Here is a 25289-nt window from a genome sequence, read left to right as displayed (position 1 = left end):
AAAATAGTTATAAGATTCGTTTTGTTTGAATAAATCTAATATATAAAATTCTCGTGTCATGGTGTTAAGCATTGAACTCCGGCTTGACTGTTTCTCATGAAATTTTTTTGACATTTTTTTTTAATTTTTTTGGCATTTTTTTTTAATTTTTTTGACATTTTTTTTTAATTTTGTTTGATTATGAGTCAGCATTAAAAAATACATACAACTTCACCCATTTACGATCAACAGTTACTTTTGTATCGCGATTTTAATATCGGCAATACAACGTTTGCTGGGTCAGCTAGTATTAAATCAAAAATATTAGCTGTCAGGTATATCAAAAGTCAAATGGATGAAAATACTTTAAAATTTATTAATACGTTCTTAAATCTATGTGTAATAAAATCATTTATAATCTAGTCGTCATTCTTAGCTGACCTTTTTAAGCTTCGATAGCCATCTGAATATTCATCATAAAAACCGCTAAAGTGTGGTTGACGGTGTCCATAACCGGAACCTCCCGAGTAATAGTTTCCGTTAAATTGGTTGTTATAAGAACCAAGGCCGTTACCGAAGCTGGGTCCATGACCGTACCCAGCGTTGGGTCCTGCTAACACGGGATAGTTGTATTGGCTGTTATAGTAGGGATTATATCCTCCGTATCCTGCCGAAGATTGGGATTGGCTAATGCCTATGTTGATTGGTGGATATCCACCTTGATAGCCGCTGTAACCGCCGTGACCCTGGTATCCATGACCCCCCTGGTATCCATGATTACCCTGGTATCCGCCACAAAGTCCAATGAAGCACAATTTGTTTTTTAATAAATGTCTTGGTTCCCTGAAGCTTTGATCCGTTTCAGCATCTGTAATATAATTTTATTAAAACATATTTTTTTATTATTTATACGTACATAGAACAATAATACAAGCGCGATGTGGTCTGAAAGAGAATATTGTGACAAGGACTGAGAAAGGAATGCTGAAATGGTTTGGACAAGTGGAGCGAATGAGTGAAGAAAGAATGACGCATCAAATATATAAGGCAAGTGCGTGTGGGCAAGTCGGTCGCGGGAGACCTCGTAGGACATTCGTCGACCAAATTGGGGACGTTTTGAGAAAAGGAAAAGGTCCGAAGCACCCGGAACCTGCGAGCATGTATGAAAAGAGTAATGAATGTAGAGGAAGCGCGTGAGGTTTGTAAGGATAGAAGCAAATGGCATTCTATTGTCTCTGCCTTCCCCGACGGGAACAAGGCGTGAATCTATGTACATATAACAATGCTCCTACAGACAAAACAGAAAAAGTTATACGTACAGCCTAGGATTTATAAGAAATGAGTTGTTTTAATTTATTGTACCTGCTTATATTTTCATGTATTTCAAGGGTCGTATCGTCATAGAAACACCGTGCAAAGAAGCTCAATCCATTGTTTGGTTTGTGGTAAAGAGAGTGCCATGAAAACCGCACTATAGTAGAAAACAGACATCTAAATAGTGGGGATGGAATCAAAGTTTGTGTCGTGTCGTTTGCGAAGATTGAATTCGGCGGTGAAACAACTCTTCTGAACTCTACCTTTGATAAATGCGGTAGAAGACACACAATAAAGCATCACTAACTGATGTAGTCGTTCGGATAGCATTGGATCCCCGTCAACTCGAGCAGCTTGTATTGCACGCGGTCAAATGGTTCAAGCTGATACTGGATACCAACTTATGCAGACAACGTATTCTTTACTTTGGCGCAGATGCAGAAGTTTGAAAATATTTCAAATTCAAAATAGGATGTGATATCACTTATTGAAAGTCAAAAACTACCAACCATTCCAAAAAGTATGCCTCAGACCTGAGAAGATCGGGCGCAACAAACTCAGCGGACTTCATTTTTTTCTTAAATATTATGGTTACAAAGTAATATTATGCAATTAAACTTATTATTTAATAGCCTGAGGGCGTTCTCAAAATCTGTGGCATCAGTAAGAAAATCATTAGTGTTATAATAACCTTTACCACACAAACTTGTTGCAAAACAACAAGAACACATAAAAAGCTACACAAAAGACTTGCTAACTCGACTTAGTTGGGGTTGGAAATAGGCATAGATCGCGCGGTCGTTCTCCAACAAGATGGGCCGACCAAATTAAAGACTCGTCATCAAAATTATTAGGCAGCTTATACGCTTCAGATGCAACCCTCATGCTGACCACGATCCCCAGACATGAGGGACCGACCCCAGAGATAGAGATACTGGATCGCACAAGACCAGAGATTAAAGCAATTCTCCATATGTAGCCGCAATAGCGCTTGTTAGAGCACTAGAAGGGACCGCTTGTTACCTATTCCTAAAAAATACTGGAGTTGATGCGATCGCTACAAGACTTCACGCTATCACTAATTGTGAGCTAACATAAGCAGGACTTGAAAACTGCAACTAAATCGATCCAACCGTTTTGGCGTCCAAAGCAAAAATTCAACCGACTTCAAAACCGACTTTTTTATGTTTGTTACCTCACTTTAACTGACGGTGTCAGCCAAGGTAGGTTTGTAACTACATACATACATATAGGTGAGATGTGCTTGAGTCGCACGACGTAACGGGGCGAGAGCAGGATCGCGGCGGGAGTACTTGTAATTTATAAACGTTATATTGATATGTAATAGAATTTTTACTTCTTAGTGCATATTACATTGTTTTACAATAGATTTTTGAAGTCGGTTGCTTTGTTGTTAAATGTTTTTTAAGCAGTTAAGTAGTAGGATATTATAAAAAAAAGTCAAAAGAAAGTTTACCTTCTGCAGCAACAGTGCCCCATGAGACGACACAGAATAAGAAAAAGGCGGCTATACAGTATTGTGTCGACATTGTGTCTATAGATGTGATAATATTGTTTGGATTAAAGGATTTTATATAATTTGTAGCAAGGGCATCGCCCACTCAATCTAATATTTATCCGCGGAAGTAGTTTTTGCAAATGACACAGTTCTGCGGAAGATGGCTAAGGTCAAATTGAAATTATGTATCAATTAACACAACACAAATAATCTTTTATTTAGATGTTTTGACTTCGAAGAACAGATTTTGGCGATTCTCTTCTTATCGTTCGTTATCACTTTAAAAACATAACAAATTGTTTAGATTTACAAGAGCGACATCTCTTTATTTCCTAATATGCAAATATTGGGGTTGAGCAGGTTATCAACTGTAAAGTAGATCCTGTAGCCACAACCTGAGAGTTAAACAAAGCATACAAGATTTTATAGAGAGACGTCACTCGAACGGTTAGCTCAGTTGGTTAGAGCACCGGCACGGAACGCCGGAGGTCGTAGGTTCGAGTCACGCATCGTTCATAAAATTTTGTTGTTTTTCAAATTTTATTTGTGTATGTTCAAGGGTAGTTTGATGAGAGTTTGGTTCTGACTATGGGATCTATGACAAATTAACGAAACTCTTCAATTACAAACGATATTACTATTACACGTGTTTTAATTAATAATAATATTGACATACTCTTACACAAATTATCTTGCCCCATACTAGGCATAGCATGTACTACAAGACAACGATATATTTAATACAATATACTTACTTTAACATACATAAATAAATAAACATCCATGACTCAGAAACAAACATTCATATTCGTCATATAAATCATTGCCCCTACCGGGATTCGAACCCGGGACCTCTAGCTCAGTAGGCAGGGTCACTAACCACTGGGCTATAGGGGTCAATTCAATTCCTTAAATAATGTTTTCTTTAAATGTGTAATACTCGCGTTAATCAAATATAATACTATAAGACTCTACCTGTTCTAAAGACAGTTTTAACGAAAAGACCGATCCCTCCATTTGGACATTTCTGTATACCCAACATTTTCTTTCTAGGATCTATGATCCATTTTGTGAAGTCCAGATCCGCTTAGAGTCTCGTGATACTATAAAATTTTATTTACTACTCAACACCTCTTTCATGCGATTTCCTAAAAAATATCCTCTATTTTAGTCAGTCAGGTAATAAAATTATTTATTTCTTTAACTGTGAAGTACAATAAATCAAGTTCAAAAATGTTGAACACAGGCGTTATAAAATATTTGTTTTATAAAATACTTGTTTAGTGAATTTATTTGAATAAAATCAATCAACATCAACTTTTTCCGTGCTCTATAATTAATCACATATAAGGCAAAAGATTTTATGTTTTATTAAACCTGTTTGATGAGTCACTATTATATTTATACTAGCTGTCCCAGCAAACGCTGTATTGCCGATATTAAAATCGCGATACAAAACTAACTGTTGATCGTAGATAGGTAAAAATTTGAAGTTGTATGTATTTTTTAATGCTGACTCATAATCAAACAAATTAAAAAAAAAAGTCAAAAAAATTAAAAAAAAAAAGTGTGGACCACCCTTAACATTTAGGGGGATGAAAAATAGATGTTGTCCGATTCTCAGACCTACCCAATGTGCACTCAAAATTTCATGAGAATCGGTCAAGCCGTTTCGTAGGAATTCAAAGTTTAACACCATGACACGAGAATTTTATATATTAGACTAGCAGACCCAGCAAACGTTGTATTGCCGATATTAAAATCGCGATACAAAAGTAACTGTTGATTGTAGATGGGTGAAAATTTGAAGTTGTATGTATTTTTTAATGTTGACTCATAATCAACCAAATTAAAAAAAAAAATTAAAAAAAATCGTGTGGACCATTCTTAACATTTAGGGGGATGAAATATAGATGTTGTCCGATTCTCAGACCTACCCAATATGCACTCAATATTTCATGAGATTCGGTCAAGCCGTTTCAGAGGAGTTCAAAGTTTAACACCGTGACAGGAGAATTTTATATATTAGATATAAGCTTACGCGGCCATTTGTATGTTACTTAAAATAGCGGGAACCACAGATGCTAACAATAGTAATATACGGCGATAATATTATAGTATCGAGTATTCTTAGATTAAGGATTGATTTCTGCTGCGGTTCAACTAGATACCGCCCTACCTAAGAACAATAGCTTTTTTTTTACGACAACTATTAGATGCTTGCTTGATATTGCGTGCGTGGCATCTTGACACTCAATGGAATCTTTCAAATTTTGTAACATACGCTTAGTGTTATTTTATATTGAAATTAATACTGATGATATGTGATCCCAGTGTCTTTCTTATTTCTTGTAGTATTCTTTTAACAAAGTTTTCTTACGCAACCCGGCATTTTAGTTTCAATTATTAGCAAAGTTTAACAGAACATGTGGCACGTCAACGTCACACATTGTTAGAGATATGCTCGAATCGTTGCCGCACTTTGCGACTACGCCTGCGGTATCTAGTTGGAGCTCAGCGGAGACCAATCCTTAATCTAAAATTATAGAGTATTATATTATCAATATTCGAAAAAGATCGAACGGTATGTTATGGTCGAATTTATGGTAATTCAGATGTCAATTATAGAAGACATCTTAGTGATTTGCATTAATGTAATCTAGAATATACTGCAGATTTGGATGGCTAATAAAATAGTATGAAGTACCCAATAAATGTCTTCAATAAGCCGCCGGATACAAAATAGAATTAGGACAACATTATAACAGAACTATTCTAAGTAATATTGGAGTTTAATGACCTTGGCTTCTTGAGGATATAGCGTTAATTAGTATAACATGCTAGGGTTGTCGCACATGAATAATCCCAAAAATATTTTATAGCTGTTTCGGCGAACAAAACATAGCTTTTGTTGGTTTTTGTAAACAACTTTTCCTTTTCTTTCTTATTGTCAATTAATTAAAACAAACCTTAAAACTTAAATTAAATTTATTAATTGCGTCGAATACAATATACATCTTAAAGTTATTGTAGTGTCTCTTATTCGGATAATTTGTATGAGCATGCAAAAAGTTTACTTAAAATTAAAAAAATCCTTAACTCTATAATTTTTTTGTCCATTAGCCATTTAAACAGGAGTCCAGTAAATCATTTCTGTTATAAGTTTTTTATTTCTAATGGTAGATCATTGAACAATTTTATACACAGTGCGTAGCTATTATTTATTTATAATGTTGTTCTGGGACAGTGGCCATAAACCAGTCTATCCAGTAATCGGGTGGAAAGAGGATTCAATTAAATGCAGTGAAGTTTCGAAGCATTTTCCTTGTATTGACCACAAGGTGCGGATCCATTATTGAGGCTGTCGTCCCAACACTAAAAAACCTTCATTGTATGTTTTTATATGTTTAAGTTATTATTATTTGGTTCCAATTACACTTAAAGTTTTTTTATATTTTTTATTATTGGCAACCCTAAACAGTTTATTATTTTTAAGTGACCTCCCTCATTTCTGGGAATAAAAATACAAATTTACCGTAATGTACCTAAATTCATGCACGATTCGGGACTCGAACCCGCGCCTCTAGGGTTCCCTCCGACCGTTATTTTCAACTAAGCCAACCGTCCCGTTTTCACTTCAGACATTAAAAAAAAAGGTAGGTAAGTACCAAAAAAAACTGCACATAATTTTAACAACACACAGCGCGACAAGATAATTTGTTTGAAGAAATAGCACTTGATACATTTAAGAGTAAGAAAGTTAGTCTTCGTTCAAAGTAATTTGAGTTATAGCAACATTAAAATAAAACACATTTTAAAATATTATAACACGTGTAATAAGTCACCAAAACTTCGGGTTAATATTGGGTTGTGAAACTTTAAAGAGAATTTTATTTTACTTTAAGTCTACTCGTTAGGATGTTTTTTCCTTACATAATATATACATCTAGATAGGGCACTTGCTGCTTGCCAATAAAAGGCGAGGTTTATTATTTTAGTGTGCGTGACAAACTACATCTTACACTCGCGATTTGTATGATACTTTGTGATAGTGTGCGTGCATTGCTCAAAATAGCGGGTTAACTATCAACCTCAATTTTTTTCGACAATTTCACAGCTGTCTATCTACACGTATAAATGATCTTATTTATTTTCTTTTTCCAGTAGCTTTCGCGACAGCAATAGCCACTGCGTTCCCGGATTCACTTTGAGCGTTGCTGAAAGCTGACCCTGAAGATCCCGTGCAGCTATCACAAGGTTTTTCCTCACCGCCGTGTTGATATTGGTTGTTCTGGCTTAAATCTTGTGATCGTTGGTTGTTGGGGAGGGAGTAGTGAGCCCAGTAAGATGGTGGCGGTGGTGGGGGAGGGGGAGGAGGAGGTGGTGGTGGCCAAAATGGTGGTGGTGGAGGAGGAGGAGGGGGTGGTGGAGGCCAGGACTGCTGCTGGTATACTGAGCATTCGATAGGAGCCTGGTGACGCCGTAGTCGATTCAGGATAATGCCATCTGAAAGTACATATACAACAATTATTAAGTTAACGTTTAATGTGTGATCCAGCGAAAACTCTCAAAAAAAAGTTCCTCTCAGTGATCAACGGAAGAGCATGGGCATTCCCACCAGGGGGAGGCTAATTTGCACAGGATGCCGGCTAGATTATGGGTACCACAACGGCAACTATTTACCTGCCGTGAAGCAGTAATGTGTAAACTACGCGATTCACACTGAAACACAATAATAGACAGAAAAAGACGCTGGTTTTGTCTCTACCAGCAGGCATTCTCTTTAAATAAACCTGAAACTGATGAAATTAAATGGTTTGTATACTGGATAGTAAAATACGAATAATAATTTTATACGAATTTAATTTGTACCAAAATTTATGGACTTCGCGAAAATTTTCATTTCAATGCGAAATTTATGACTACTCTCCGGTTCCGTCCGAGCGCTATTACCAACTGAGTCAATCTTCCGAGTGACGCATCTAACGTAAATCTTGGTATTACTTGTTAAACTCTCAGGGTGTGTCGAGTCCGCATAGCCCATAAATTTTGGTATAAAGTTAATTTTATATTTAATCACAGAAGTAAGTAATAACAAAATATCATTTTAGCTACTAAAACATCATTCCCACGATCTGTATTCATTGGGTTCCTCTACAACGGTTTTCAGTGAGTGGAACTGTGGAATGAGCTTAACGCCGCGGTGGTTCCTGGTCAATTTGTTGTTGTTATACCCATTTCAGGTGCTGCAACGGAGTATGGGTGCCAGTGATCTTAACATTAGCTACTCCAAGGCCAGTATATATACTTATATTTCAAAAACTTAGTGGTTCAGATGAGCGAGTATTTAGCCTACTATACCCTAGCTCACTGGTGATTATTGCACCAAGGAACCAACAGGCAGGCTCAGTTTTATTCGGATATCCACCCTAGTTGAGTAAAATCAAGAGAGGACTTGGACACTTTGGATCCCCTTTGCCCCAGCTAGTAATTACAGGAACTTAAGTCAAATAAGTCTAATAGACTGGCGTGGGAACATTGCAACCCAATGAGGTGTAAACTTCAGACTGTTCTTCAAAGAAAAAGCAAAAGGCTGGTCAAATAGTTCAAAAACGTATTAATTTTTGATGAAGCTCTTAAAAATATGAGCGATGGCACTTTGAACTCGGAATGACGTCTAGAAAAATTTATCGAAAATGTGTATTAGCATATATAAATTCATATTTTTAAAGATACCATTTAGTAATAGATAATTCTAAAAATATTCCATAAATTATAAATTATAGAGATAGAGTTCGGAGATAAGGTGACCCTCCCGCTATTTGCCCTCCTCTTTGATAAAAAAGCCGTTCTACTAGCGAATACAAACTTAATTATATACCACATCCATCTAATGCTATAAATTATTACTCACGATCCTCCACGGCATCTGAATATTTGGCAATAAATAACACCGTGATGATACTAACACCCAACCTGAGCATTGTGCCAAATAATATGTCATAAACAACGATGTTACATTTTATACTCTCCTAGTATGTTTATCCGTCAAATAGGAGGAATTGTGACTCTTAATGCAAGCAAACACTCTGGTGGTAATTGATTTTACATACGGATTCAATAAACAATTGAAGGTGCGATACCATGTGGTCAATACCACGAAGTTTATCATTACGTAAGATATATGCAATCAATTAGAACTTGGGTATTTTCAGCATTGGTTTGAGGTTTTGGTGGGACTTTTTGTTTGCATTGACGCAATAGAATAATTTAATGGTGGTTTTTTTTTAAATGTCAATACGGGACGAGACGAGGAGGACGTTGAGCTGATGGTAATTGAAATGCCCTGCCCATTACAGTGCAGTGCCAAGATTCTTGAAAAACCCCAAAAATTCTAAGCGACACTACAATTGCGCTCGACACCTTGAGACATAAGATGTTAAGTCTCATTTTCCCGGTAATTTCACTAGCTACGGCGCCCTTTAGATCGAAACACAGTAATATTTACACATTACTGCTTTGTTGTGGTACTCATAATCTAGCCGGCATCCTGTGCAAAGGAGCCTCCCACTAAAGGTTATATTATAATTTAATGTGTAGCAGATAATTTTCAATGTAAAATGTTTTGGTCTAGAATTTTAAAATTCACTATACAGATGTATATAAGGAATGTGGATAAGTGCATGCGACAGTTTAACGTATAACTCATCACTTTAAACCCGGTTTTTCGAATTTTTTCCAGTAATTTTCTCGACTTGCCCAAAAATCATTCTTTATATCATATATAAACCCGTATATACCCGTAGCTGAAAAGGAAAAAACGAAAAGGCATAAAACGCATATTTTATTTTCTCAAAATTGATTCCTTTAGAATTCTTTTTGATGTCATTACTAATATACTAGGTACTGCTACCGCTTCGGAAACAAATGGCACTTGGAGAGAGTAGAAGCGGCGCAAGAAACTTTCCCAGCATTCTTTTTTTTGCGCTCTTTATAATAAAATGTACAATATTGTACTGTCATTACTATTGCTGTAAAATAATCATATTCTAGTCCCAGGCTGTTACTTACTTAGATTTTCAGCTGTGGAGTATTAGGATTCACGACCGAGCCATTTTTTAATAAAAAAATTAAATTAATTTATAGATAATGCCTGAACAGTGGCTGGGACTTCATTATGAAAGTGTATACCTGTAAAGCTATTATGTATCTTATGAAGCCTTCTAGAATTAGATACAAGCAATCCCTTATTTCTAGTGTGATAATAATGAAAATCACTATTAAGAGTAAAAAGGTGACGATTTTCATAAATGTACTGACAACCCCTTTGTCCGTAGGTCAGGACCCTTTATCTCAGGAACGCGTGTAAATGATATTAAAATGATATACTCAGTCTACAGTCCCTAGAAGCTGTAAAACTGTAAGCAAAAGCTGTAAGTTAACGTGAGAAATAGATCGGTCGTCAATGCCGCAATAAACGTATATTTCAACACCCATAAGGGAATCAAAATTTATAGGTTATTTCCTTATCCCTTCCTATACACTGAAAACTATACATTTGGAATTAAATCATACAAAATGCAGGCTTTAAAATTGATTGTTTTCATATTGGGTTCTGTTGTGGGGTATTTCCAATCTATTGGAATGAGCGTTATGTATATACAGACATTTTTAATTTTTTTGAAGCGATTAGCATACTCGTATTTTGAATTCTCGTCGCTTGACACGAGGTGTTTGTCACGCCTTATCACATAGGGTATGTGCCGATATGCACTGATACCACTGTACAGTGTGACATCAATTTAGTATACTGTGCGGTTTCACAGTATACTAAATATTCCTTCCTTTATAGCCAGTTATACTGGTTACTATTTAAAACGGAACGCAATCCTGTATACTGTCAGCCGCATTTTTTGACGCAGCATTCAAATGAGTTTTCTAGTTCATTTAAAAACACTGTTGTTGAAGTACTGTCAAATTAAAAGTATTTGGGATTAAAACTGTAGGTATCGTTTATAAAACGTTAGGCACTCGAGTGGTTTTGACTGATCACGTTATCAAAGTACTGCGAGTACCTTACCTCGAAAACGCCAGTGCTCACAGCAGAATATGGCGGCGATTTATGACGTCATATATTTCCCTAGGGTACTGCGGGAGTATACTGGCAGTTATTATGAAATGCTAGTATACTGCAGTTACTGCGGAACGAATTTTTCTACAGCGATAGCACTGTGCAGTGCTTGCAGTGCATATCGGAACATACTCATAAACAAAGCCCGCGATTTACAAAGAGGATGTAAATACTACGTAATAAGAGGCGAGAAGTAAAAATTGAAATTTAGTCTAGTATGAAACGTGCAGTGATTTGACATAACTTGGAAATAGTAGTAATTACAGTTTGGCGATTGGCGATGAAGTAAAATCCGGGTAAGTTTGAAAGCGAACAGTTGCTTAAAACGTAGCGGATTTCGGCTATCTCCGTTTTTTACAAGATTACAGCCGTCATCTGTCAATCTATCAATGACTGCACGTTTCATACAATCGAATGAATCGCTTTTCTCTTAGAGAGCTGGAAAATTATTCATTTGTTGTTAGGGGTATGAATATTGTTTTGATCAAGATTTTTTGAAAACGATATAATTTAATTATAAATTCGAAATTTCATACAAATCTATGACGCGAAATAAATGCTTCGTCATAAGATTATTTTTACTTGAACTGATAAGTTTAGTTTTCAGAATCTGTTAAGTATCTGTTAATCTAATACCATATTATTTAACTTATATTACTGCGACTATATTTTTCTGGAATAAGTCGTTAATATTATCATTTATCACGACCCCTATAGCGCAGTGGTTTGTGACCCTTCCTACTGAGCTAGAGGTCTCGGGCTTAAATTCCGATAGGTGCAGACATTTATATGATGAATATGAATGTTTGTTTTCGAGTCGTGGATGTTTATAAGTATTTATGTATGCTAAAGTAAGTATATTGATTTGAATATATTACATTATCATGTGCCCATAGTAACAGGCTATGCCTAGTTTGGGGTATGATAATTTGTGTACTCCGGTCAAATTAGACCAAAAAATAGGGCTGAGGTTACACAGTGTCAATTCAATGTGGCTGAAAATTGGTAGGATTGCTCAAAACGCTATTAAAAATGAAATGTGGAAAGTCCACATCGATACGACACCTGAAAAAAAAATACTCGGGGTCAAAGGTCACCTAAACGGGATTTTTCGCACTTTTATCATAAGAGCCACCGAGATTTAAGGATTCAAAAAGTTGAAAGAGTTGTAATCGTCAAAACATGCACACATTTCCACGCCACCTTAGAGTTTCTGTACTTGGCGTTAGCGTGTTTTTTTTTAAATTTGGTTTCTGACTGTGCTGTCGTCTTGAAGCCAAGTGCTGAGCTTAATAGTGACCTCCCTACTACTGCATTTCCATCTTTAGATCGCCTGTTGATCATTAGAATACAATGATTGATTTATAAATATTTTTCCGGATTTCTGTATAAATGTGCTTAGACGATTTTTATCAAAGCAAGCAAGCTTCTTATGAGCATATACAATCGAGTTTGAACATTAACATGACAAATAGGGTGTTAATTTAAATGAATGTGTTAATGATATCTGTATAAATTAATTTATATACAACGCCGTGCGGATTGGAAATCTAGTTGAACATAATACGTCACTGGATGCAAATGGACGAATTGTTTATGTATTGTGGATGCGTCGTTCTATATTTATGGCTTTGCTTTCTGAATAGATGAAACATAGTAAAATAGATCGGACTCTACCAATTATCTCACTTACGTTAAACCAATATATGTACTTCCCACTATCAATAAAATTGTTGAAAAATTTATTTTGTGTTAGTTACTGCATGATTGTCACAATATTAGATAATTTATAGCTCTAGATAGAGTCTCTTGCTGTTAGACAACCGATATAAAAAGGCCAGATATAATACTTTAGTGTGCGTGACAAGCTACGTCTTATGGTCCCCATTTGTATGGTACTTTGTGTAAGTGTGCGTGAATGGCTCAAAATAGAGGTTAACTCTAGACTCAATTTATTTCGACGTTTTCACAGCTAAGTGATCTGAGGTCACAAAAAAAAATATTCCAAACAGTATTGTTTGAGGCCTTTGTGGATTCTCGGGATGCGTTTGGCATCTTATCTGATTTATCGAAGGCTTTTGATTGTGTTGGAAGTGAAACATTAGTAAAATACTTCATCATATAATAAGATAATATGAATAATTTATATAGCTTTGTATATGACGATTTCCTACTAAAACTGCTAAGTAAGAGTACACGTTGATGTAATGTTTAATGAAAACAATTTTAAAATGGGAGTTACGCAGGGTTCAATTTTAGACATTCTTAAATATGGAATTGTTTTGTTTGCTGGTGACGCATCTGCAGTCATGTTTGATATAATCCGTTTTTAAATTTTACTGTATAAACAATGCGCTTAATGAAGTTGTACAGTAATGTGAAGGCAATAATGTACTTCAATTAATAAAGTAAAAAGACAAAAGTGTATTTAATTTTCAAGTAATATAAATTACTTTAGCAAATGTTAAGCAAGTCCCAATCATTTTACAGATAAATAAAGATTAACTAGTTATTATAGATTTTATTGTTTTTGAAGATAGGACTTTAAATGCTTAAAGTTTGTGGGGCCTTCATATAAATAATTTATCGATCCAAGTTCTACAGCACAGAATAAAAAAAAATCTATCGTCGTAATCTATATTGAAACTACAATTTTGGTAAAATTTGCGACATTTAGATCATTACGCCACTATAATATATTATTACTTAGTTAGTTGCTAATATCTAGATTTAAATATTTTAAATTGATGACTGTTTACAACTGATACGTTTACATGCTATGTGTGCTAACTTTTATAAAAAAAATACTAAAGATATTGGTTTGTAAAAAGTTTATTGTTTAACAAACATAAATAAGTACATGTATTAACGTCGTTTATTTTTTACATAGTATTGACGAAAGAAAAACTGTATCAATTTATAATTTAACATATTATATTAATTGTCCAACGAAAAACCGCAAGGTTTGCCCTAGCCTCCGATTGAAACAGCTACTGCAGATCCACTGTGACTCTTAGCATTGCTCAACGCGTAACCATTCTTACCACCACAAGTACTGCAGCCTGTGTCTTGGGCTTTTAATCCTTGGGATGCCAGATTTAAAGCTCCACCTACAGTAGACGATATGTCTTCTTTCTGGTTAGAACCCGACCCAGATGTATTGGCCAGTTCTGATCTTGATTGTTGTTGTTGTTCACTACCAAAGTCTGACTCATATCTAGAACTCTTCTCATTTTTCTCACTACCACTAAAACCACGCCCAAATTCATGGCTTTGATGGTATCCAAAATTTCCATTTTGTCCGCCAGCAGAATGTCCTGAAGATCCAAACCCTCGTTGACTTCCATACCCAGACCCGATTCCGGTATGTCCACTATTGAACCCACCTGTATTACTCTGGCTACTAGCAAACGACGAAGATTGTGAGGCTGCTGGTGGTACATTAATTTGCTCTTGACCTTCTTCCTGACTTTGTCCAAAACCACCGCTGCTATATTGTTGTTGATCATTTTGATCTCCTAAGTTTGATGAGGCACCGTGTACATTTCTATAATTGCCATATGCTCCAGCCTGAGCTTGACTACTGGCACCCAACCTATCTTGACCTGAGAATCCTAGTCCTTGTCCATTGCCATGGCTTTCACCTCCTTGTACTGCGAAATGTGACTCCTTAAAACTCTTTGAGCTGAAATGTCCTCCGCTGGAGCCACCATTACCAGAACCACCAAAATGTCCATCAGTTTTACTTCCTCCGAAGCCTGATTGGGCTCGTGAAGCTTCTTGTTCATCGCAGTCTCCTCTGTTATCTGACGATGAAGCCAAGGATACAGCGCCTACAGATGGTGCGCCAGAAGCGACAGCGGCTGCTCCACTGTACACTCCTTGCGGTAAGCTATCAGACCCCCGGGATATCCCACTCCAATTTTGCGTCCGGAATATTGGGAATGGTGGAGGTGGTGGTGGAGGTGGTGGCGGGACTGATCCGAAACCACCATAATGTGGCGATCTGGCAACTCTGTTCAGAACACCTGCAAAAATTACAAATAAATTTATTATATTATACATACAAGGCTTAAGTATACAACAATCCGTATCAAACGCTATATCATTTATTGGAATTTAATCAATTATTTCAATATTCTGTAGCTTTACTTTGTCTATATATTCATTATATTTTATCATAATGTTATCGAGTGGACCTGTTTCAAATTTCAGCAAAGTTTATTTAATAATAAAACAAACTTGACCATTTTCTACTTCGTTATGCAAAAAAAAAAAAAATATAAATAACGAGTTTCAAATCTGAAAATTTTAACTATCTTACAAAAACAATGATCAAATCTTACCAGGATGTCCTAGAACTATATTAAAAACAGCAACCAAACTTATTACTGAAATATTAAACACGTTTGCCATCTTGGATGAGGTACCAATCCTATCTGTTCCGATCTAAAATATTACTACCGTTTTATACTCCTAAGTGTAAATACAAATAATTTCCAAGAATGCTAAGTTTCATCTAGTTGCTAAGTGATAATGTGGCCAGTAAACAGATTTTATCGTTGGTTTAATAAAATTCGCACAAAGTGTTAGCACTGCATACAGTGATACGGGGGAAAACCTGTAAGGTTTTTTATTTTTTATTTCATCCATAGCTGATGTAATGAATCTCTAATGAACATTCTAGAAATTGAACCAATCTTTGTCTGACAGGTATGTTGTTAAACAGCAAACGCTGTATTGACATAAAATTAAATTAAAAATTAAAAAGCCTTTTATTCCCATACTAAATTACATAATTAAGTTAAGCTAAATTTAAAAATTAAAACAAACTAATAATTATTCTTAGTAAACTTAATTTAGCTAGCTGTATTGACATATAAAGTAATAATAATAAAAAAAAAAATTAAAATTTTTGGGGAAAAAGAAATATATGACGACCGATTCTCAGTCCACGAAGTATGTATATCGTACTACAATTATTAGGTCCCTAAGGAGCAATGAGACTTAACATTTGACGTTTTATTTATTTTATTGACTAGAGGAGGCCTTCACCCATTCCTGTATATTAAATAAAAATTAAGTAACTCCTAACACTATGATATATTACATAGAATACACAAAAATTATATTAAGTAAAAGACAAATAAATTTAAGATAAATAATTGAAAAAAGATTCTATAACTAACAAATAAATAGATTTCAAGAAATGTAAATTTACTGGAAATAAAAAGGCTTTTTAATTTTTATTTTATTTTATTTATTTATTTATTGAAGTCTTATTAGCCCAGTTTTGTTGCTACGGCACCATTCAAACCAAATCACAACAATACTGGAAATGGAGCGAACACCCTCTGGCTATTAGTTATAATTTTTAATTGTACAATATTACATTAAAACCAATATTTTTTATAAAATTTTCAATTATATAATAGTTTACAAAAACTAAAAACACGCTAAAAAGCACCATCTTTGGTATTCGAAAATTTACTAATATTAGATAAATCGGTTAAAGATGCAGAATCGGTAAGAACACCAATTCCTGCCTCAACGACGATAGATAAAAATTATATAAATATAAACTCAGAAAATAAGTTGTAGAAACATGAATTGCAGATCTAATTGGCATACCGGGGTCCGTAGCTACTACGTAAGTCGGTACTGGCAAGAAGCCGATCTAATTCTTAGCCAACAGATATGTTTGAAGCCTTTAAGCAAAAAGCAATCATATATCGTGAACTATAATGTCAATCATATATCGTGAACTATACCAAAGCTACCAGTTAAAAAGATATCGATACCTATCCATATGATACCCTTTACCCGGGGCGTAAAATGAATAGGGGAAGTCCCAGGCCCATGGGTGTCGTAAGAGGCGACTAAGGGCTTTTTAGAAGTGGGAGAGTCACGCTGCCGCCTTTTGACGTCAGCACAATCGGGCCAGACTCGTCCGGGTTAATTACCACGCTCGCGCAGAATACCGGCGTGAAGTAGCGGCCTAGTGCCGCTATGTTTCGCATAGGTTAGTGTCGAGAACCGGTGGCCATTCCAATTTTTATACCAAGCTCTGTAGTAACGATCGGTGGCAGATCATAGCCCTGGTTCGATGCGTCAGTTAAAGCAGCATCTGACTGCAAAAAACAGGCGTATCGAACTTGGGTTGCGGCGCTGGGCACAAAGGATCCGAACTGCATAGTTCTTAAGAGGAAATGCAACCGTGCCTCCAGATTTTTTAATCGGCAAATCGCCCGAGCAACGTCAAAAAACGTTGTCAAAATCGGCGAGCAGCTTTCCAGTTACTCGACCGGAACACGCAAGTTCTGGTCGTTGTCGAAAGCTGCTCTTGGTAACTTCAGTCAGCCATCCATGCCACCGTTGCACATGAGGAATGACACACTGGCCCATACGGCAAAAGAGAAAGCCGATCTCCTGTGCGCTCTTTTCGCCTCCAACTCGACTCTTGACGACAACGGAAAAACACCACCGACCACCCCGCGGAACTGAAGTACAGTACAGACAGAAAACTGTTAGGCGAGCTCTGTTTTCGTTGGACGTCAGGAAGTCGAGCGAGCCGGATGGTATTTCTCCAATAGTGCTTAGAACGTGTGCCCCTGAGTTGACGCTGGTGCTAACGCGTTTATTCCGGCACTCTTATTCTAAAGGCGTAGTCCCTGTCTCATGGATGTCAGCCCTGAACCAAAAAAAGGAGACAGTCCAGAGCCCCAAGGCTGGGTGCTATCTCCCACGCTGTTTCTTCTTCATATAAATGATATGTTGGACACCTTCAACATTCATTGCTATGCAGACGACAGCACTGGTGATGCCGTATAAGCAGGTCTCTTTCGGGAAATCGTTGACCAGTGCCGGGAGAAACGTGTGTCTTCTATCGAGTCCTCTCTTGAGAAGGTCGTGGAATGGGGTAAATTGAACCTTGTCCAATTTAACCCCCAGAAGTCTCAAGTTTGCGCGTTTACCACTAAAAAACCCCATTTGTATCACCCCCGTATCACCGCTCCTCGACAACATTTCCCTTACAGCCTCGCCTACTATCGGAATACTGGGTCTCGAAATCTCGAGTGATTGCCAATTTCATGGCCTTCTAGAGGGCAAAGCCAAATTGGCTTCGAAGAAATTGATTAATAGAGCACGGCAATACTTCAAGCCGGCCTACATTCTAGCACTCTACAAAGCGCAGGTCCGGCCACACATGGAGTATTGCTGTCATCTCTGGTGTGGCGCACCCCAGTATCAGCTCGATCCATTTGACCGCGTGCAACGTGGAGCAGCTCAAATTTCGGCGACCCAGTGCTCTGTGAATGGCTGGATCACTTGGCGTTGCGTAGAGATGTCGCTTCATGGTGTGTCTTCTACCGCATTTATCACGGGGAGTGTTCCAAAGAGCTGTTAAACCTGATTCCTGCCACCGAATTCCACCTTCGCACGACACGCCACAAGTTAGGATATCATCCACACCATATGGATGTGTGGCGGTCCTCCACAGTGCGGTTTTCAAGGAGCTTTCTTCCACGTACTACAAAGCTGTGGAATGAACTTCCTTGTGTGGTGTTTCCGGGACGATACGACACGGGTACCTTCAAAAAAAGCGCGTACACCTTCCTTAAAGGCCGGCAACGCTCCTGTGATTTTTCGGGTATTGCAAGAGATTGTGGGCGGCGGTGATCACTTAACAACAGGTGACCCGTACGCTCGTTTGTCCTCCTATTCCATAAAAAAAAATACTGGTTAATGGAAGAAAAGACGCTGCTTTGGTACCTTACTGGTATTCAAGTCTCCCTATGATAAACTATGCATAATCATAATTTAACAATCCTAACGCCTACCTACGTATTACTTATAGTAGTTTTTTTGATTGGTACCACGTGAAGTCTTTTTGATGCCAATGAAATCACTTTCATCACTTCGGATATAAAGAGAGAGAATAAGAGCCCCACAAAACTGTCCCAGTACTCTTTTTAGCACTTATTAGTCATAATTTTTTTAAATCATTTATTGGTTGTAAAGATAGTTCTTTACAACCAATAAATGATTTAAAAAAATGTGGTAGTCCACCTATTTAAAATAGTATTTTTTTTTATGGAATAGGAGGACAAACGAGCGTACGGGTCACCTGGTGTTAAGTGATCACCGCCGCCCACATTCTCTTGCAACACCAGAGGAATCACAAGAGCGTTGCCGGCCTTTAAGGAAGGTGTACGCGCTTTTTTTGAAGGTACCTATACCCATAGGTACCTATACGATACGTTACGATACGATACGATTTGTAGTACGAGGGTGAAAGCTCCTTGAAAACCGCACTGTGGAGGACCGCCACACATCCAGTTGGTGGGGATGATATCTTAACTTGTGGCGTGTCGTGCGAAGGTGGAATGTAGTATGCCTCAGTCCTGAGAAGAACGGGCGCAAGAAACTCAGCGGGCTTACTTTTTTTTTCTTAATTTAGTAACAATATAATTTGGAATCATACAATAAAATGTATAATTAAATAGCTTGAGGGCGTTATCTCCACTCTCAGTCTGTGGTCTCATTAATAAAATTATTTATGTTTTAGTAACCTCTACCACTCAAACGTTTTTTAACAATTATTTTGTACATTTTCTGTTATCATGTAAAAGTCGTCGAACAATCGACCTCGACCCAACCGTTGCAGGCATAACAAGCTTATGTTTGTTCCTATGTATTAACTACCATTACATTACGTGAGTAATTATTACTTATTAATCAATCCTCAATCTCACATTACTTTAGGCTATTTGATACGTAAATTCGTATAATCTTAACTAATTTTCAAAAAAAAATAGCGATCCATATTAAAATCCAATAATATAACGACAGGTCTGAAAAAATTTGTCATAAAAAATCTGTCATCGCGTGCGCTGCGAAACATTTGATGATAGAACAAAAAAAAATCTACAGTATTATAGAACGTAACAATACTGCTGAAGTTATGCCACTATAACTACTTTTTTATTTTAAAAGTTGATAAAATTGCCGACAGTAATCAAACCATATTAAAAAGCAAACGCTGTATTGACATAAAATAAAATAAAAATAAAAAAGCCTTTTATTCCCATACTAAATTACATAATTAAGTTAAGCTAAATTTAAAAATTAAAACAAACTAATAATTATTCTTAGTAAACTTAATTTAGCTAGCTGTATTGACATATAAAGTAATAATAATAAAAAAAAAAAATTTAAAATTTTTGGGGAAAAAGAAATATATGACGACCGATTCTCAGTCCACGAAGTATGTATATCAATTATTAGGTCCCTAAGGAGCAATGAGACTTAAGATTTGACGTTTTATTTATTTTATTGACTAGAGGAGGCCTTCACCCATTCCTGTATATTAAATAAAAATTAAGTAACTCCTAACACTATGATATATTACATAGAATACACAAAAATTATATTAAATAAAAGACAGATAAATAACATAGAATTTTAAGTTCATTAGAGATTCTATAACTAACAAATAAATAGATTCAAGAAATGTAAATTTACTGGAAATAAAAAGGCTTTTTAATTTTTATTTTATTTTATTTATTTATTTATTGAAGTCTTATTAGCCCAGTTTTGTTGCTACGGCACCATTCAAACCAAATCACAACAATACTGGAAATGGAGCGAACACCCTCTGGCTATTAGTTATAATTTTTAATTGTACAATATTACATTAAAACCAATATTTTTTATAAAATTTTCAATTATATAATAGTTTACAAAAAAATAAAAACACGCTAAAAAGCACCATCTTGCAAAGCATCATCTTTGGTATTCGAAAATTTACTAATATTAGATAAATCGGTTAAAGATGCAAGAATCGGTAAGAACACCAATTCCTGCCTCATCGACGATAGATAAAAATTATATTAATATAAACTCAGAAAATAAGTTGTAGAAACATGAATTGCAGATCTAATTGGCATACCGGGGTCCGTAGCTACTACGTAAGTCGGTACTGGCAAGAAGCCGATCTAATTCTTAGCCAACAGATATGTTTGAAGCCTTTAAGCAAAAAGCAATCATATATCGTGAACTATAATGTCAATCATATATCGTGAACTATACCAAAGCTACCAGTTAAAAAGATATCGATACCTATCCATATGATACCCTTTACCCGGGGCGTAAAATGAATAGGGGAGTCCCAGGCCCATGGGTGTCGTAAGAGGCGACTAAGGGCTTTTTAGAAGTGGGAGAGTCACGCTGCCGTCTTTTGACGTCAGCACAATCGGGCCAGACTCGTCCGGGTTAATTACCACGCTCGCGCAGAATACCGGCGTGAAGTAGCGGCCTAGTGCCGCTATGTTTCGCATAGGTTAGTGTCGAGAACCGGTGGCCATTCCAATTTTTATACCAAGCTCTGTAGTACCGATCGGTGGCAGATCATAGCCCTGGTTCGATGCGTCAGTTAAAGCAGCATCTGAGTGCAAAAAACAGGCGTATCGAACTTGGGTTGCGGCGCTGGGCACAAAGGATCCGAACTGCATAGTTCTTAAGAGGAAATGCAACCGTGCCTCCAGATTTTTTAAGCGGCAAATCGCCCGAGCAACGTCAAAACACGTTGTCGAAATCGGCGAGCAGTTACCCGACCGGAACACTCAAGTTCTGGTCGTTGTCGAAAGCTGCTCTTGGTAACTTCAGCCAGCCATCCATGCCACCGTTGCACATGAGGAATGACACACTGGCCCATACGGCAAAAGAGAAAGACTCTTGACGACAATGGAAAAACACCGCCGACCATCCCGCGGTGTCAGAGCTCTATGCCTGAAGTACAGTACAGACAGAAAACTGTTAGGCGAGCTCTGTTTTCGTTGGACGTCAGGAATTCGAGCGGGCCGGATGGTATTTCTCCAATAGTGCTTAGAACGTGTGCCCCTGAGTTGACGCAGGTGCTAACGTGTTTATTCCGGCACTCTTATTCTAAAGGCGTAGTCCCTGTCTCATGGATGTCAGCCCTGATCCAAAAAAAGGAGACAGTTTGGATCCGGCAAACTACAGGCCTATTGCTATTACCTCCCTGCTCTCCAAAATCATGGAGAGCATAATTAGCCGTCAGCTCTTGGTATACCTAGAGGGTCACCAGTTGATCAACGACCGACAGTACGGGTTTCGCCATGGTCGGTCGGCAGGTGATCTTCTGGTATACCTTACACATAGATGGGCTGTGGCTATTGAAAGCAAGGGGATGGCCTGGCAGTTAGCCTGAATATAGCGAAGGCCTTTTATCGTGTATGGCAGAAGGCGCTCCTCTCAAAACTTCCATCATTTGGGCTCCCCGAGAGCTTGTGCAAGTGGACCTCCAGTTTCCTCACTGGGTGCAGCATACAGGTCGTTGTCGACGGATATTGCTCGAACCTGAAGCCCGTGAACCCTGGAGAGCCCCAAGGCTGTGTGCTATCTCCCACGCTGTTTCTTCTGCATATAAATGATATGTTGGACACCTCCAACATTCATTGCTATGCAGACGACAGCACTGGTGATGCCGTATACACGGGCCAAGCAGGTCTCTTTCGGGAAATCGTCGACCAGTGCCGGGAGAAACGTGTCTTCTATCGAGTCCTCTCTTGAGAAGGTCGCGGAATGGGGTAAATTGAACCTTGTCCAATTTAATCCCCAGAAGACTCAAGTTTGCGCGTTTACCACTAAAAAACCCCATTTGTATCACCCCCGTATCACCGCTCCTCGACAACATTTCCCTTACAGCCTCGCCTACTATTGGAATACTGGGTCTCGAAATCTCGAGTGATTGCCAATTTCATGGCCTTCTGGAGGGCAAAGCCAAATTGGCTTCGAAGAAATTGTGCGTCATTAATAGAGCACGGCGATACTTCAAGCCGGCCTACATTCTAGCGCTCTACAAAGCGCAGATCCGGCCACACATGGAGTATTGCTGTCATCTCTGGTGTGGCGCAACCCAGTATCAGCTCGATGGATTTGACCGCGTGCAACGTGGAGCAGCTCAAATTTCGGCTACCCAGTGCTCTGTGAATGGCTGGATCACTTGGCGTTGCGTAGAGATGTCGCTTCATGGTGTGTCTTCTACCGCATTTATCACGGGGAGTGTTCCGAAGAGCTGTTTAACCTGATTCCTGCCACCGAATTCCACCTTCGCACGACACGCCACAAGTTAGGATATCATCCACACCACACCAAAAAAACTACTATTAGTAATACGTAGGTAGGCGTTAGGATTGTTAAATTATGATTATGCATAGTTTATCATAGGGAGACTTGAATACCAGTAAGGTACCAAAGCAGCGTCTTTTCTTCCATTAACCAGTATTTTTTTTTATGGAATAGGAGGACAAACGAGCGTACGGGTCACCTGGTGTTAAGTGATGACCGCCGCCCACATTCTCTTGCAACACCAGAGGAATCACAAGAGCGTTGCCGGCCTTTAAGGAATGTGTACGCGCTTTTTTTGAAGGTACCTATGGGTACCTATACGATACGATACGATACGATATGTCGTATCGACTCGGAAACACCGCAAAAGGAAGCTCATTCGACAGCTTTGTAGTACGAGGGAGAAAGCTCCTTGAAAATCGCACTGTGGAGGACCGCCACACATCCAGATGGTGGGGATGATATCCTAACTTGTGGCGTGTCGTGCGAAGGTGGAATGTAGTATGCCTCAGTCCTGAGAAGAACGGGCGCAAGAAACTCAGCGGGCTTACTTTTTTTTTCTTAATTTAGTAACAATATAATTTGGAATCATACAATAAAATGTATAATTTAATAGCTTGAGGGCGTTATCTCCACTCTCAGTCTGTGGTCTCATTAATAAAATTATTTATGTTTTAGTAACCTCTACCACTCAAACGTTTTTAACAATTATTTTGTACATTTTCTGTTATCATGTAAAAGTCGTCGAACAAAAGACCTCGACCCAACCGTTGCAGGCATAACAAGCTTATGTTTGTTCCTATGTATTAACTACCATTACATTACGTGAGTAATTATTACTTATTAATCAATCCTCAATCTCACATTACTTTAGGCTATTTGATACGTAAATTCGTATAATCTTAACTAATTTTCAAAAAAAATAGCGATCCCTATTAAAATCCAATAATATAACGACAGGTCTGAAAAAATTTGTCATAAAAAATCTGTCATCGCGTGCGCTGCGTAACATTTGATGATAGAACAAAAAAAAATCTACAGTATTATAGAACGTAACAATACTGCTGAAGTTATGCCACTATAACTACTTTTTTATTTTAAAAGTTGATCAAATTGCCGACAATAATCAAACCATATTACCGCTATATTAATCATTATCCGATTAAATGATATTTTATTAAAGAATGTTTCACTAGATGTTGAAATACGTTCTAAATTATTAAAATCGTTCATTCCTTTCAAACGTTATATCGAATTTAAAAATGTCAATCTAAAGAAAATAATGTAATAATAAAATAATAACTAAGTGAAATAAAAGTTTTATGGTAACAAAAACAAATCTATGGTCCGACTTACGGCCGTTCCCAATATTCAGTCTATCTCTTACTTAATCTTACTTATGATAAAAATCGTAACTATCGTTGACTTTTCTGTCCCAATAAACTTATCGACGGTAACTCACCTTATCCGTACACGCTGTCTGTCAATGGGACGACGTATAGCATACCAGCGATAGAAGTTTGTATGGAAATTTCAATTCACGCGTCCCAATATAAGGCGATAAGAATGACTTTTCATATTGGGACAGCTTCAGATTATTGACAGCTAATTACTCACTGTAGAAGGTAGTAATTTATCTCTATCTGTAGATAGTATATTGGGAACGGCCGTTAGTAGACTAGACTAGACTTTCCATTTACACGAGATCGGTATCTACATGAGTGAAACCGCGTGTCATTGCTAATATAACTATAAAATTACAGTATATCAAAGTCTGAAGTAATAACTCAAAATTTGCCGAATTTTTTTTTGCATAATCTATACATCTATACCTAGATATAAATAAAATTGGAGTGTCTGTTTGTTATATTGAAATAATGGTTTTTTACTTCATGTATATGATGATGATATATATACACCAAAGTATCATTTTTTACAATTTTGTCAGTCTGTCTGTTTGTTCCGGTTAATCTCTGAAATGGCTGGACCGATTTTGATGGGACTTTTTTTGGCAGGTAGCTGATGTAATAAGGAGTAACATACGCTACGTTTATTTTAGAAAAACGCTTTTAAATTTGGAAAAAAAATAAAGTAATGTTGCAATGTCCAAGAAACGGCTTAACTCTTAAAATAATTTATATGGCAAAACAACGTTTGCCGGGTCAGCTAGTGAGGAATAAAAATGAAATCCAA

At 37.2% G+C, this 25289-nt stretch overlaps 1 protein-coding gene and 1 long non-coding RNA gene across 2 annotated transcripts; both read right to left on the bottom strand.

Annotated features, from left to right (window-relative positions):
• Positions 1-333: 333 nt before the first annotated feature.
• On the bottom strand, positions 334-2861 carry LOC126976446 (uncharacterized). The gene is made up of 2 exons (XR_007731908.1): positions 2771-2861; positions 334-847 (listed from the first exon to the last, which is right to left on the bottom strand). It is a non-coding gene; the product is annotated as an uncharacterized LOC126976446 (long non-coding RNA).
• A 10898-nt stretch (positions 2862-13759) lies between these two features.
• On the bottom strand, positions 13760-15392 carry LOC126976411 (keratin, type I cytoskeletal 9-like). The gene is made up of 2 exons (XM_050824729.1): positions 15290-15392; positions 13760-14971 (listed from the first exon to the last, which is right to left on the bottom strand). The coding sequence occupies exons 1-2, from the start codon at positions 15357-15359 to the stop codon at positions 13914-13916; spliced, it is 1128 nt and encodes a 375-aa protein (XP_050680686.1). The 5' UTR covers positions 15360-15392; the 3' UTR covers positions 13760-13913.
• Between the last annotated feature and the right edge of the window lie 9897 nt (positions 15393-25289).

This window comes from Leptidea sinapis, chromosome 40 (assembly GCF_905404315.1).
Source record: "Leptidea sinapis chromosome 40, ilLepSina1.1, whole genome shotgun sequence".
Taxonomy (NCBI): Eukaryota; Metazoa; Arthropoda; class Insecta; order Lepidoptera; family Pieridae; genus Leptidea; species Leptidea sinapis.
Note: the sequence above shows the minus strand (reverse complement) of the source record. Positions and strands in the feature narration are given on the sequence as shown.

What these genes read in the sequence shown, in the direction of transcription:
- LOC126976411 (XM_050824729.1), bottom strand. Translation starts at nt 15,359, where the DNA reads ATGGCAAACGTGTTTAATATTTCAGTAATAAGTTTGGTTGCTGTTTTT. An exon ending in TATAGTTCTAGGACATCCTG is followed by an intron (nt 14,972 to 15,289) that starts GTAAGATTTGAT and finishes TAATTTTTGCAG; the next exon opens with GTGTTCTGAACAGAGTTGCC.